The sequence below is a fragment of the Pygoscelis adeliae genome, unplaced genomic scaffold (assembly GCF_000699105.1).
Source record: "Pygoscelis adeliae isolate BGI_AS28 unplaced genomic scaffold, ASM69910v1 Scaffold87, whole genome shotgun sequence".
Lineage (NCBI taxonomy): Eukaryota > Metazoa > Chordata > Aves > Sphenisciformes > Spheniscidae > Pygoscelis > Pygoscelis adeliae.
Genome location: NW_008825098.1, coordinates 4,332,581 through 4,344,808, shown reverse-complemented (window position 1 = coordinate 4,344,808; position 12,228 = coordinate 4,332,581). Strand labels below are relative to the sequence as shown.

General features: G+C 36.4%; 1 protein-coding gene across 1 annotated transcript in view; it reads left to right on the top strand.

Annotated features, from left to right (window-relative positions):
* PAPSS1 (3'-phosphoadenosine 5'-phosphosulfate synthase 1) overlaps positions 1–12,228 on the top strand; it is a 39,713-nt gene that overhangs the window by 10,285 nt on the left and 17,200 nt on the right. Inside the window, 3 exon segments of the mRNA XM_009327058.1 lie at positions 5,312–5,425; positions 7,383–7,494; positions 10,564–10,769. Of these exon segments, the coding sequence (XP_009325333.1) occupies positions 5,312–5,425; positions 7,383–7,494; positions 10,564–10,769 (432 nt within the window).

Here is a 12,228-nt window from a genome sequence, read left to right as displayed (position 1 = left end):
TGTTAAGGAAGTGTAAAAGTGTACAAGGAAAGAGTTGCATTTCCAGTAGGTAACTTCAAGCTTTTAACTACCTTTGTCTAAAAGTCCCATTCTTAGGGACACCAACTTGCAGCAGCTCTGCGAATACCACCCCCCAAACTGGGATCTGATTGTGCAGTTCTACTGCTATTTAGATCAATCCACTGTGAGTGTATGTATAAACTTTCTGTCCCTTCTTCCATCTCCCACCCATCCCCCAACAGTTACAGCCAAGTTCTTATCTAAGCTTAGCATTCTACTTGTATTTGGGAAGGTGGTCCTCATGGTAACTTATAGCACTGATTTCCTAGCTATATTCACACAATTGCCTGCGGTTGTATTAAAATTCTGTATTTTGGAGTGGCAAGAATTTGGAGCAGGGTAGAAGTTAGGGGTTGTTCTTTGTTGTGGTTTATAAGGTCAGTCTCTTTTTTTGCAAGATATGAAGCTTGAGGATGGAAAATATGTAGAAATGGGTTCTGCTGTTCTGTACATCTGGGTTTTAGGGTTTTTTTTGCCTCAAATTATACTGCAGCTATCGCTGTAACAACACAATGATTCTCTCTGGAGCAAAGTTCTCAATCTTGTCTAGTTCCTCTTTCACTTATCAAAAATTTGATAATAAGGAATACTCCACATGATCACCTTGGTCATCGACGTGAATTGCAGCAGGCTCCAAAACATCTTTCAGTATTTGTTTTTATTGAGAAACTTGGAAACATGGGAGCTTAGTATTTTTAATATTTGTAATATTCATGTAGAGCAGGCATTACAGGTCTTCAGCCCACTTTTTCATTATTTGACTGTAAATTAGGCCTTCAGTAGAGTATATGTGACACAATTGATTATACCCAGCTGCTAGCTGGGTACTGAATCATTATTTTACGTGAAACCTTGTTTCCTGTCTCCTTTTGCTTTCAAAATCATTTCAGCAGAAAATTTGTGTGAATACAACTGTTATTTGTTTGGACGCAATGTTCAAACCAAATACCTACAGCAAAAGGTGATTAGGTGGGACAAACTGGGATTCGTAAGACAAAGTGCAGACCATGGGAATTTTATAAATGGTTTATAATGCTGGAAGTACGCATTTGTATGAAATACAGTACAGTGACATTAACTTGCAGCATACCTACCTTTTAACTTTGATATATGCTGACATTGTGTGGAATAACTCACCTTTTTGATAACTAAACAAAGTATCTTTCTTCCTAAGACATGAGGAGGATACAAGAGAACCGAAATAAATTGTTCAGCATTATAGAAACATTTGTCAGCATTATGAAAACATGTGCCCATGCAGCAAAGAAGGCCAACTGCATACTGTACTGTAATAGCAAGAGCATAGTCAGCAGGTCGAGAGAAGCAATTCTCCTGTTTTATGTGGCACTTGTGAGACCTTATCTGGATACCATGTCCAGGTTTGTGCCCTTCTCCTTCACCCAGTAGAAGGCAGACATTGATGCACTAGAGTGAGTTGTGAGCGCAAGGCCACCAAGATGGTCAGGGGCTGAAGCATGTTGCCATACAAGGAGGGGCTGAGGGGGAAGTAGACTTGTTCAGCCTGGAGAAGAGACGGCTAAAGGAGGTCTTGTTGCTGTTTCTAGCACCCCAATGGGAGGGTATAGAGAAGGCTGATGAAGACTTTTCTCAGAGGTGCAGAAGGGTAGGATGAGGGGCAACAACATGAGATGAAACATGGGAAATTCAAACTAGACATAGGGGAAAAAAACCTTTCACTATAAAGATGATCAAATATTAGAACAAGTTGCCCTGAGAGTTTGTGGATGCCTCCATCCTTGGAGATATTTAAAACTTGATTGGCCAAGTTCCTGAGCAGCCTGCTGTACTGGGACGAGTTTTGAGTAGGAGGCTGGACTAGATGACCTCCAGAGGCCCCTCTGTGATTCTGTGATAAGGCTAATAGTTATTTTGTGTGAGAAGCTGGGGGAAAAAACCACGCTCTGTGTAAAGGATATGCAAGATTATACTATTAGTTTTATACTGTTACAGTGAACATTTAAACACACAACAGTAAAGATGTAAGCCCATGAGCAGAAACCAGTATAAGCTTTTACATATAATTAAAAAAAACCCCACCTCAGTATTCAACTTCTGTGATTCCCACATCAATAAAACATTGATTTCTTCTCATGCTTAGGAAAGTAAGCAGAACTTCCTGTATTTTAAGTTATGGATTTCCTGTTTTTGAGGTATGTGTGCTTTGGTTGTGGTTGTTTTCTTCTGAAAATTTACTACTGAATGTTATAGAAATAGATTTCAGTAGCTCAAATTGGTAAAAAAGCATGTATAATTTTGGAGTTGTTATTAAAGAACAAGCTTCAGTTACACTGAATTGTGTAATCATTAAGTACTGTGATGGTGTCATTTTTGTTACTTATTTCTTCTGCTTTCTTCTCTCGTTTTTAACTTCTGTATTCTGGGAAAAGGCACAGACAAGGTTTTGGTTCAAAGCCATTCTATGTTAATTGCAGAGACTCTGGTTAGGCAACAATCATCCAGTTAGATCTGCTGGCTCGTAGGTTTGTATGAGTATTTCCTAGATGTTTTCAGTCAAAATGATTTAGGTTAATATAGATGTACTATGTAAGCTAAACATGACTTACTTTGGCCAAAACAAATGTGTAAAGGGTGTCTTTACACATTTGAGAGAAACAGCAGTGAGTGGCTGGGGTCGAAAATTCCTCTTGTTGGCACAAGTGGAGGAGTGTTTCTATGGCTCAAGTGAATTTGAAACATGATAGAACACAACTGACAGGCAGAAAAGAGGCCCTCGGTCCAGAAAACCGTACCTCTCTCTGTTAAGATCATAGCTGTCATTGCACTTTTCAGTTTTCCCCATACTTAAAGTACTGACAAACTTCCCTGCAAGCTGTAGGTACCCAAACTTAAGTGATTATTATAGTCAAGCAAATACTTCTGTTTGTTTTTTCCATATATAAATAATTCAGCGGTCTCACACCTCAATTAATATGAACTTATAAGACTAGTCGTTCAGTAATGTAAATTGGATGTCACTTGTGAATGCCCATCTAATGGAAACTTGCCTGAAGGCCCTTTCTTTACAGACTGTTGAGGATGTTAGACAGCATCAGCAAAGAACCTACCACTGCCGTCTAAGGAGGCACATTCCCATAAAGCATCTAGCTTATTTTTTTATTATTTTGCCATTGCTTATATGAATGCATTGAGAAATAATAAATGTTGAGGACTATTGTGTAACTTATCCTTTGGTAGAATGAACCTTTGAGTAAAGTTACTACCTTAATGCGGTCACTAGATGGCTTGCTAGCCTAGCATTTTCCTAAAATTCATACAGTTTAAAGACCTATGGATTCTTCTTGCTGCTGTGTTTATTTTTTGTTTCTCTGGAGGGGCAGGGTTTGTTTGTTTTTTTTTTTAAATCTAAGATGTTATTTTAAATACCATTTTTATGTCTGCAAGGGAGTGTAGGTTTACTAATCCTACAAATTCTCTAAATGTCTGACTTGGTGTTGCTAGAACTGTCTTCAAGCTGTTTACATCCTTATAATGAGGTAGATTGTTGACAGGAACTGCATTGTGAAACCTTTTCCTTCATTGTTTTGCCCATTAGTGGGACACTAAAAACAGGATAATATTTGAAGAGACCTTTTTAATACGCACATTTATTTTAAGCTTTTGATGGTTTGTAAAATTAGGACATTCTATCATGGTAATGAACTAGGGTCCAGAGGGGAATCTTCTGTGAAGCAGCATAATGTGTATTCTGTCATTATACTTTGCTTGCAAGGTCTGCTGTTCTTTACAGCAGGCAATACCTTTATGTGATTCCAGGCTTACTGGTGTGGCGGGAGACTGCTGCAGGTCTCCTGGGTTGTAATGCTGCTGCTCAGGCAGAGAAAAGAGAAGGCAGGTTTTGCCTAACTTACTGTCTAATAAAATCAGCTTCCCAAATGATGTCTGATATATAATGGACTGAGTTTAAGTTGTTTTCCTTTTATTTGTCTTTGGAGATATGAATTAGGTAACAGCCAGTGAGACTCACCGTGTCTCTTTACTCCTGCAGTCATTTTATCTCCCACTTGCTTTCATCATCCCACTCCCTTTGTTTTATTTTCATGGAGGTAGTGCCTAATGTCTGATAAATGCTTGGAAAAATGCTTTAAAATGCTTGGGCAAACTTTGTGTTTCCTACAGACATACCTGTTTACTCTGGGCTGCGTATACTGGAAAAATAAATATAATTTCTTTATTCTTGTTATCGGTCTGTATATACTTTGCTGTAAGGGTGAGATTTTTCCTCAAAAAGTAAGTTTACAAAAGTTTCCATTACTTTACAAAAGTTTCCAAAACTCTGAAAAGCCTGTTTTAAAAGGAACTGGCAGCTGCTTTTCACTGATTTTTTTGCTACTAAATATCACTGGAATATTTGACTGGGTTTTGACATTTTACACCGTCCTTTGTCAGAGGAGATTCTTTGAAGTTTTATCATCATGGCCTTCTCCCCCTTTCTTTTTTCCCTTTAAATTATGTTTTTATCCTTATATTCATATCTTACGAGAAGTTTAAGGTCTTTAGCGTCGCGGAGTGAGAATGTCTTGTTTAAAACGCATGGAGAAAAAATGATTTTTTTTTTTCAAATAAAAAATGTATATTCTGCAATATTCTGGTTATAGAACTAGATTTCAGTTCATTGCATATATATGCACAGATGGCCTCATTTAAATGTTCTAAGTGTTAGTATATAGATTAGGACACTGGTGTTATTAGCTGTAGGTAATACATTTAATTTGTACTTCTGTATTAATCACTTTCAGTTGAGAAAGATTTTTTTTTTTACCTCCATGTTACCACTTCTAATGTATGTTGTATAGTGAATGACTTAAATTTATAACTGCTCAGTCTCTAAAACTTTTTTTACTTCTTTAGCAAGTATAAAAGCATAGTCTTCCTTTCTGCTGTAGATAATGTAGACATTAAGTCATAAAAACTGCACTTAATTCAATAGTTAAATATTTACTAGTTAAATATTATATGGGGTACTTACTTAAGGTTTAGAAAAAAATCTCTTGTCAGAATGTTTCACTTTAAGTTACTCAAGCCAGCAGCTTGGCAAGCAATGTATCATAATCTTGGAATAGTGCTGTTTTTTTCAGTAAGTGAAAATTTCTTAACGAAAAACTCTTTCTACAGGGTGGTGCAACATTAGAATTTTACTTCTTGAGCATGTGTTCAGTGTCCAAGAAGCATTCTGAGCAAACATTAAGTTCTGCTTATTCCTTTTATACAGGATATTGTACCAGTGGATGCCTCTTACGAGGTGAAAGAGCTTTATGTGCCAGAAAACAAGCTACAGTTGGCCAAAACTGATGCTGAGTCTCTGTTAACCTTGGAAATAAATAAGGTATTGTGTGTTTGGTTGTCTCATTGCTGAAGTTGAAAGACAGTCTAATCTGTTGCTCAGCAGAAGTAGTTATAATGAAATACCTGTACTGGTTACAGAATCTAATTTGATAGAATTTTTCCCCTCTTTTCTTGAGAGAAATCACAGCATCTGTGTCTTCTTTGATCACTTACTAGAGATAACAGTTGATCTTTGTGATTTCATAAATAATGTCCGGTATAGTGTTAGTTTATCCCAAGCCTGGAGATTAAATTTACAGTGACTTCCTCCCATGCCTCTCCCCTCACCCCGCCTCGCATCCATGGACTAAACCATGCCTGGCATGTCTTGTATGAGTAGTTGTTTCCAGACGAATTACTAACTTTTTTTTTTTTCAGCTTACTTACAAAACCCTTTTTATTTTGAATTGTAATGACCTAGAAATATGAAGGAAATCAGTTACTGCTTCTTGATTCTCCTTGTTGGTAACCTTCAGCTGAACAATAGTAACCTTTATATACCAGGCTCAAATGGTTGCAAACTTAAGTCTACAAAGAGATGATCACATCTACTTTATTGGTTTTTTTTTCTGGTTAGAGCATATTCATGCTACTTTTCTGGCTTTCAGCAGAGAAAATGTGGAAAAGCGTGGATCAGCTTGATCAACTGTTCTTATTTTGGTTAAATGCATTATTTTCCAACTCAGGTAAATTAGACAAAACTGCTTCTGGCTGTGTTTCTGTTCTACCTCATCTTCTTTTTCTGAAGAACTAGGCCTAAACACAGACACAATGCGTGAGTTTTTTCACTGGCTTTTTGACAGTATTACTAGAACTTAAAGCTAAGCATTTGATCTAGGACCTGACTAAGCTCAGAGTTGAGCATCTGCAGTCAGTAACTTGACTTTGAAGGACTGAGATGACATACTAAGCACTGAATTAAATAGTTTTAAAATTTGCCTAGCCTTCTACTACTAATAAATTTTAATACTTCCTTTCACTGCCTCTTACTAGATGCCTTTCACATATGTATCTGTAAAACTATTTATTGCTTTGATGAGGAATAAATATTTAAGGTCACCATTATTAAATTTCTGTAGTGTCCCATTCTAAATTGCTCCCTATCTAGAAAAACAAATCCTTTCCCCCTCCACTCCCAACCAGTGGTTTGTAAAATATCAAGCAAGTATATAACATAAGCTTGGGAAGAAAATGTGTGTTGTACTCGCCTCAGCATAAATTAAACAGTGTAATAAAATTAGTCATGCTCTTTGCAAAAGAGACTTGCACAAGCAAAGCCTGTCTTTGTCAAAGACTTGACCAAGTCTTAGTAATGCACGTGCAGAAATAATAGAGGCCACACACTAAGTCATAGTGTAACTGTTTAAGTGCTAAGGAAGGAAATTCCCCGTAAGCTGATATCTCTTAAACTAAAATAAGTACTAGTCCAGAGAGAATTTTACTTGTGGATTGCCTCACTAGTTTCTGCAATAAAAATTTTCTTTCTAATCTGTTTTAAGATTAGACCTCTTAATATTCATGTCCATAATTCTCATATTTTTGTGGTAATTGTATGTGTTGTGTTTTTTCTTGGTTATCTTGCTTTGTTAAAAAAATAAATGCAAGTGGGGCTCTCTAATTCTGTTAAGTTGAACTTTATCAAACATTTACAAATCAAGTTTGTTGTGGGGTTGGTTTTTTGTTTGTTGGTTTGTTTTTTAACACATGGAAGTTTGATCTAGTGTAAGGACTGGAAAATAGCCAAAAATATGAACAGTGAGGAACAAGTTGTTCTTTTTTTCTTACTTGTAGAAACTTTGAATTCTTCGTGATTAAAAACTGTAATATTGAGAAATCTTCCATTTATACTGTCCTGCATTTTATGGGTAAATCATGATCTATTATGATTAATACCTGATGTCAATCATTAAGCAACAACTTTTATCTGCTCTAAGTCTATTTCTCCGTTTCTTTACAAGGTGGATATGCAGTGGGTGCAAGTGCTAGCAGAAGGTTGGGCAACACCCCTGAATGGCTTTATGAGAGAGAGGGAATACCTACAGTGCCTTCACTTTGACTGTCTCCTCGATGGTAGGGTAAAACTTACCATTTGTAAAACTGAACAAACTAATCCTACTTCTAAAATATTGTTGATGTTTTGCTTCTTAGTGATGGTGTGGTAACACGTTATCAGGCTTGTTCACAACCTGGGGTAAGAGAATAGTGTATTATAATCATCAGTTTTAAACTTGATGGTTTTATTCTTTTTATACCTACCATTGTGTTAGAGTTTGAATGTCTTGTCTTTTTGCCTTTACAAATTATATTTTTCAATTGTTTTCACTTTTGAAAAACTTTTAAACCTAAAAATCCATGTTTCTAATTTGTATTGAAGAAATTGATTTTAGAATTCAGAATTGCAATTTAATTGCTGTTTAGCTCTGTGTGCCAAAAGATTTGTTCTGTAACAGTAATGAAGGAAAAGACAACAAACTGACTTGAGTGCTGGAGCTATTGCAGATATGAAATCAGAATTTGAGGTGGCTTGAGTATGGACAATTGTCACGTGTAATTGAATTACCATGACTTAGTAATTATCCTGTGATGATTTAAATGAACATATCTTATTTTGCATTACCAATTGGCTAAGAGCAAGCATTAGTTAAGGTAACCAACAAGTGATAACATACTCAGGTTTTGGAATTTGATTGTGATCCTCTGTCATTTTTCATTTATTCCTCTTTGAAGGCTCTGTTTCACTCCAGCCTTTTAGGGGTTTTTTGCACTCTATATCAGAGGGATAGAAAAAATTCCTGTCTTCCCACTTCCTTCTGCATTACTCTTCTCTTGCTGGAGACCAAATAGCAGGAAAAAAAAAGTCACTTGTCTTTCACTTCTATGATCCAGACATCTGTTGTCCCTCTTACATTTTCTAGTTCCCTTTTCTATAAGTCTCTTGGATACTATCCTAGGCAACATAATGCCATCCTGTTATTTTGGAGTATGTTTGCAGTATCATTTTGGACTGCTAGTTTTGTTTTCATTCCATCTGCCTTCTGTGTGTCCATCCATGTGAAATGTACTCTGAAGATGGCATGCTATGCATTCGACTGCTAAAATAGCTCGTAGCTTCTTATTCTGCCCTGTAGTCTTCTGTAAATCAGAATTTTTATAAGGCTTTTAAGACCTTGTATAGGTGAGTGTTTCAGATATGGCAATATTACAAGTTCTTAAGCTTCTCTTGCAATTGTTTTTAGTACCTCATGTATGCTGCAAAAAATATGAGAAATGAAATATAAGGAATAACTTATTGGTGGAAACAATTATCAGTCCTAAGCTTGAATAGAATAGTCATGTTCCTCTAGATGCTGCCATATTTCCTCCTCTTAGATATGTACTGCAACATTTACGTATTAGAACCTTTTTAGAAAAATGTGATTGCCTTAAAACTGCTTTGCTACTTGAAGCAGTGACAACAGTTAAGTCAAAACAACATCCTGAAAGTTTCCTCCCTGATTGGTATGTTAGTTCTGGAGTCTCACAGCAGCAGTCATTTTCCAGGGTTTTGATTTTGAAGAGAGGGAAATTGTTTAATAGCTGCAATGCATCTCATCCTTTGGGCTCTAAATGTGATGTTCATACTGACTGACTTATACATTATGGAGATCAGTGCAGGTGTGTTGATATTCTCACTTTAAAGCCTAATTATCTGAAATAGTTTCAAGCTGACACTGTGCTCATCTGTGACTTAACAAACTCACTCTGCTGCCTTGCCTCAGTTTGTCATTTGCACAGTGGCTGAAGACAGATGTCAAAGATGTTATATATTTATTATTGGTCACTGACAAAATTTTGATGATCGACAGGTTTGAGATCTCTTCCCAGTTTGAAATAGTTATTTACTTGTTAGCAAAGCAAAAGGATTTTTTTAATTACCAAGTTAGGGGTGGCAAATCACCTTCTCTGTGACTGTTGCCAAGCTCAATTTTATGACCTAGTTGCTTTGAAAATAACTCTGAGCACTAAGACTGAACTTAGGAGAAGATGGCAGCATGCTTTTCACTTCGCATTATGAAGGAAGGGGGGACCTATTTTTCTTTTAAACTTTTCATCCAACTTCATAATTTTTAACTTCCTACCACACTTAAGGTAAAATTGAGAGGAGGTTATAAAAATTGTATTGTTCAAATAATGAGAAAATCAACCTTATTTAGAGTCTTGGTCCCACTAAAGCCAATAGCAAAACCCCCATTAACTTCAAGGGGCCCATGACTTTTCTCCTGGAGACCACCCAAAAGTTTTGTACTCTTTCGGCAAGTGTATGCTCATTAGAATTCAAGCCTTTGTATGAGACTTGGAGTATTTACTCCACTGGGTTTCTCAAATCTCACTCTTGTAGTCAAGAAAAACAAGACTTCCAGCATCTAGCAGTGAAGTAAATGCTTAAAAATGAGGACCACATGTAACCTTAAAATTCAGATACATTGGTTTAGTTTTAGAAGTAAAGTAGCTGGTAAGCTTTCAGCTGAACAAACTATGCAAAATGTCTGCCTGACAACATTTTTTTCTGAAATATATATGCTTGAAGCTGAATCCAGTTTTAAGTAAACAGCAAAAGTCACCTTTCGAAATAGTTGAATTATATAAATGCTAACTACTTGGGTGCATTTGGCTGCTTCTATCGCATTTAACTTTTCTTGCGGACCAAAAGTATGGCTACTGAGAATGCTATTTCTTTTTTACTCATTATCCAATCCAGTAGCAATCTTGCCTAATATATTAGATGATCTGTTTAAAAATGTCAATTGTGTATTTCTGCTTACTATATAGCTTCTTGAACAAGATATTAATTTGAGATCCCATAAGAGTAGTATCATAGTCTAAATACTTGTGTGCATCTATAAGTACTTGCTATTTTCAGTACTGTCTTTGCTCTTTCTCAAACCTCAATGCTTGCACATTTTTATAGCACACATACCTTCTGCAAGAGTTCATTCTAAAAGTTGCTTTTAACCCCTGTTAAAATAAGTACTTGAACTACCTGTTGTGTGATACATGTACAGCCTGGACTGTAGCTTGTTAGGAGGGTAGATTTTCATAATGTCATGGATGACCATTACTAAGCACAAGGGCCTTTTTTTTTTTCCCTTCACTTTGCAGGGGGAGTTATTAATCTGTCAGTGCCTATAGTGCTAACAGCTACTCAAGAAGACAAAGAAAGACTGGATGGGTGTACAGCAATTGCACTGGTGTATGAAGGTCGCCGTGTGGCCATTCTCCGTAATCCTGAATTCTACGAGCACAGGAAAGAGGAACGCTGTGCTAGGCAATGGGGAACGACATGCAAGGAACACCCTTATATCAAGGTGTGTGTTTAAAAGTTGAAAATCTAGTCCTATTAGCTGTACTGTTTGTGGAGCTGCAAATTAAGCGAAGCTGATGTCTGTGACTGGTGTATTTCGACAGCAAAACTACTTTGAGAACTAATTAAAACATTTGAACAGAAACAAAGGTGATTTTTTTTTTTGTTCTATGCAGCTGTTGATAGTCTGCACTTAGTGTGAAAATCTGTCAATATGTGCACATGAAATAAATTTAGAATGTACTGTAGAATCTGTGCTACAGAAGAGGGAACTTTGCCCTCTAGTGTGCCTAGGAAACGCATCCCTCTGTGTAGCCAGATGGATCATCAAAGCTCCTTAATCACTGGATATATGCATTGTGAAGGCAAGAAAACTTCTATTCTGCCTGCATGTGGAGCACGTGAGAACTGCCTGGTTTAGATGCTTTTGAAATAGTCCCCGTTCCTGGAGAGTTCATCATTTAACTCTCTGGGGAGCTATTTCCCATCCATTGTGTTCAGTGTGTTTTATTATCTTGACCTTATGTGTATGAAATACTCCAATCCTAACATACTCATAGCAATGCTGTGTTGGTTTTGCAAGCTGATGTAAATGTTGCATCTTAGCTCTGCATTGACAAAATATGTTTCTTTCTCCATTTGTCTCTATAATAGCGTTTGGTTTACAACTATGACTTAACATCAGATAAAAAGAAATCAAACAAACCTCAAATTATGAGCTTGCTGTTAAAAAGGGAAAGCCTTTGTGTTCTAAAAGTATCTGTATCACTAATACTTATGTGAAAACTGCGGATTTTTTGACTTCTTTATTTTATAAATGTATAATCAATTTTTTTATTAATGTGTAATGATAATTACTGACTGAAGTTGTATTCAGGAGTATATCTGAAAAAGGACATCTCCTGCTAGATACAAGGAAGAGTATTCTGGAAGATTTTCAAAGCCCTTGATGTGTTCTGTGCTGATGAACATAAGAGTACATCTTTATTGAAAACTTAACACAAATTCAAGAAATTCTAAGAAAATCTCATGTAGACAAGATTTGAATGACTTGTTATAATGCATTAGTAATTACTGAGTGACATGGCTGAAACTAATGTAGAAGGTGAGGAACTATGTTCTTATGTCTGTACTGGCGTGCGTAGTAGTATCACGACAGCATATGAATGTGTGCATAGTAGTATCATGACAGCACATGAATCTGGTGGCCCTTCTAAATTAATCAGAAATCTTTGGGTGCCTGAGAGTTACTGTAGTGCAGAGTTTTCTCATCTTCATATCTTTATCACACTTTCCCCCCACCTTGGTAATATGTCAAAGTTGGGCATTTTTTCTGGGAAGGGGGTGGTGACTGTAGCATCATTTAATTCCAGGAGGTCCTCTGTCTCAAAGCAAAAATGAAATTAAGTGTGGATTTTTCAATTTAACATCTTGGCTCATGGGTTTAGTATGTAATGTGTTAT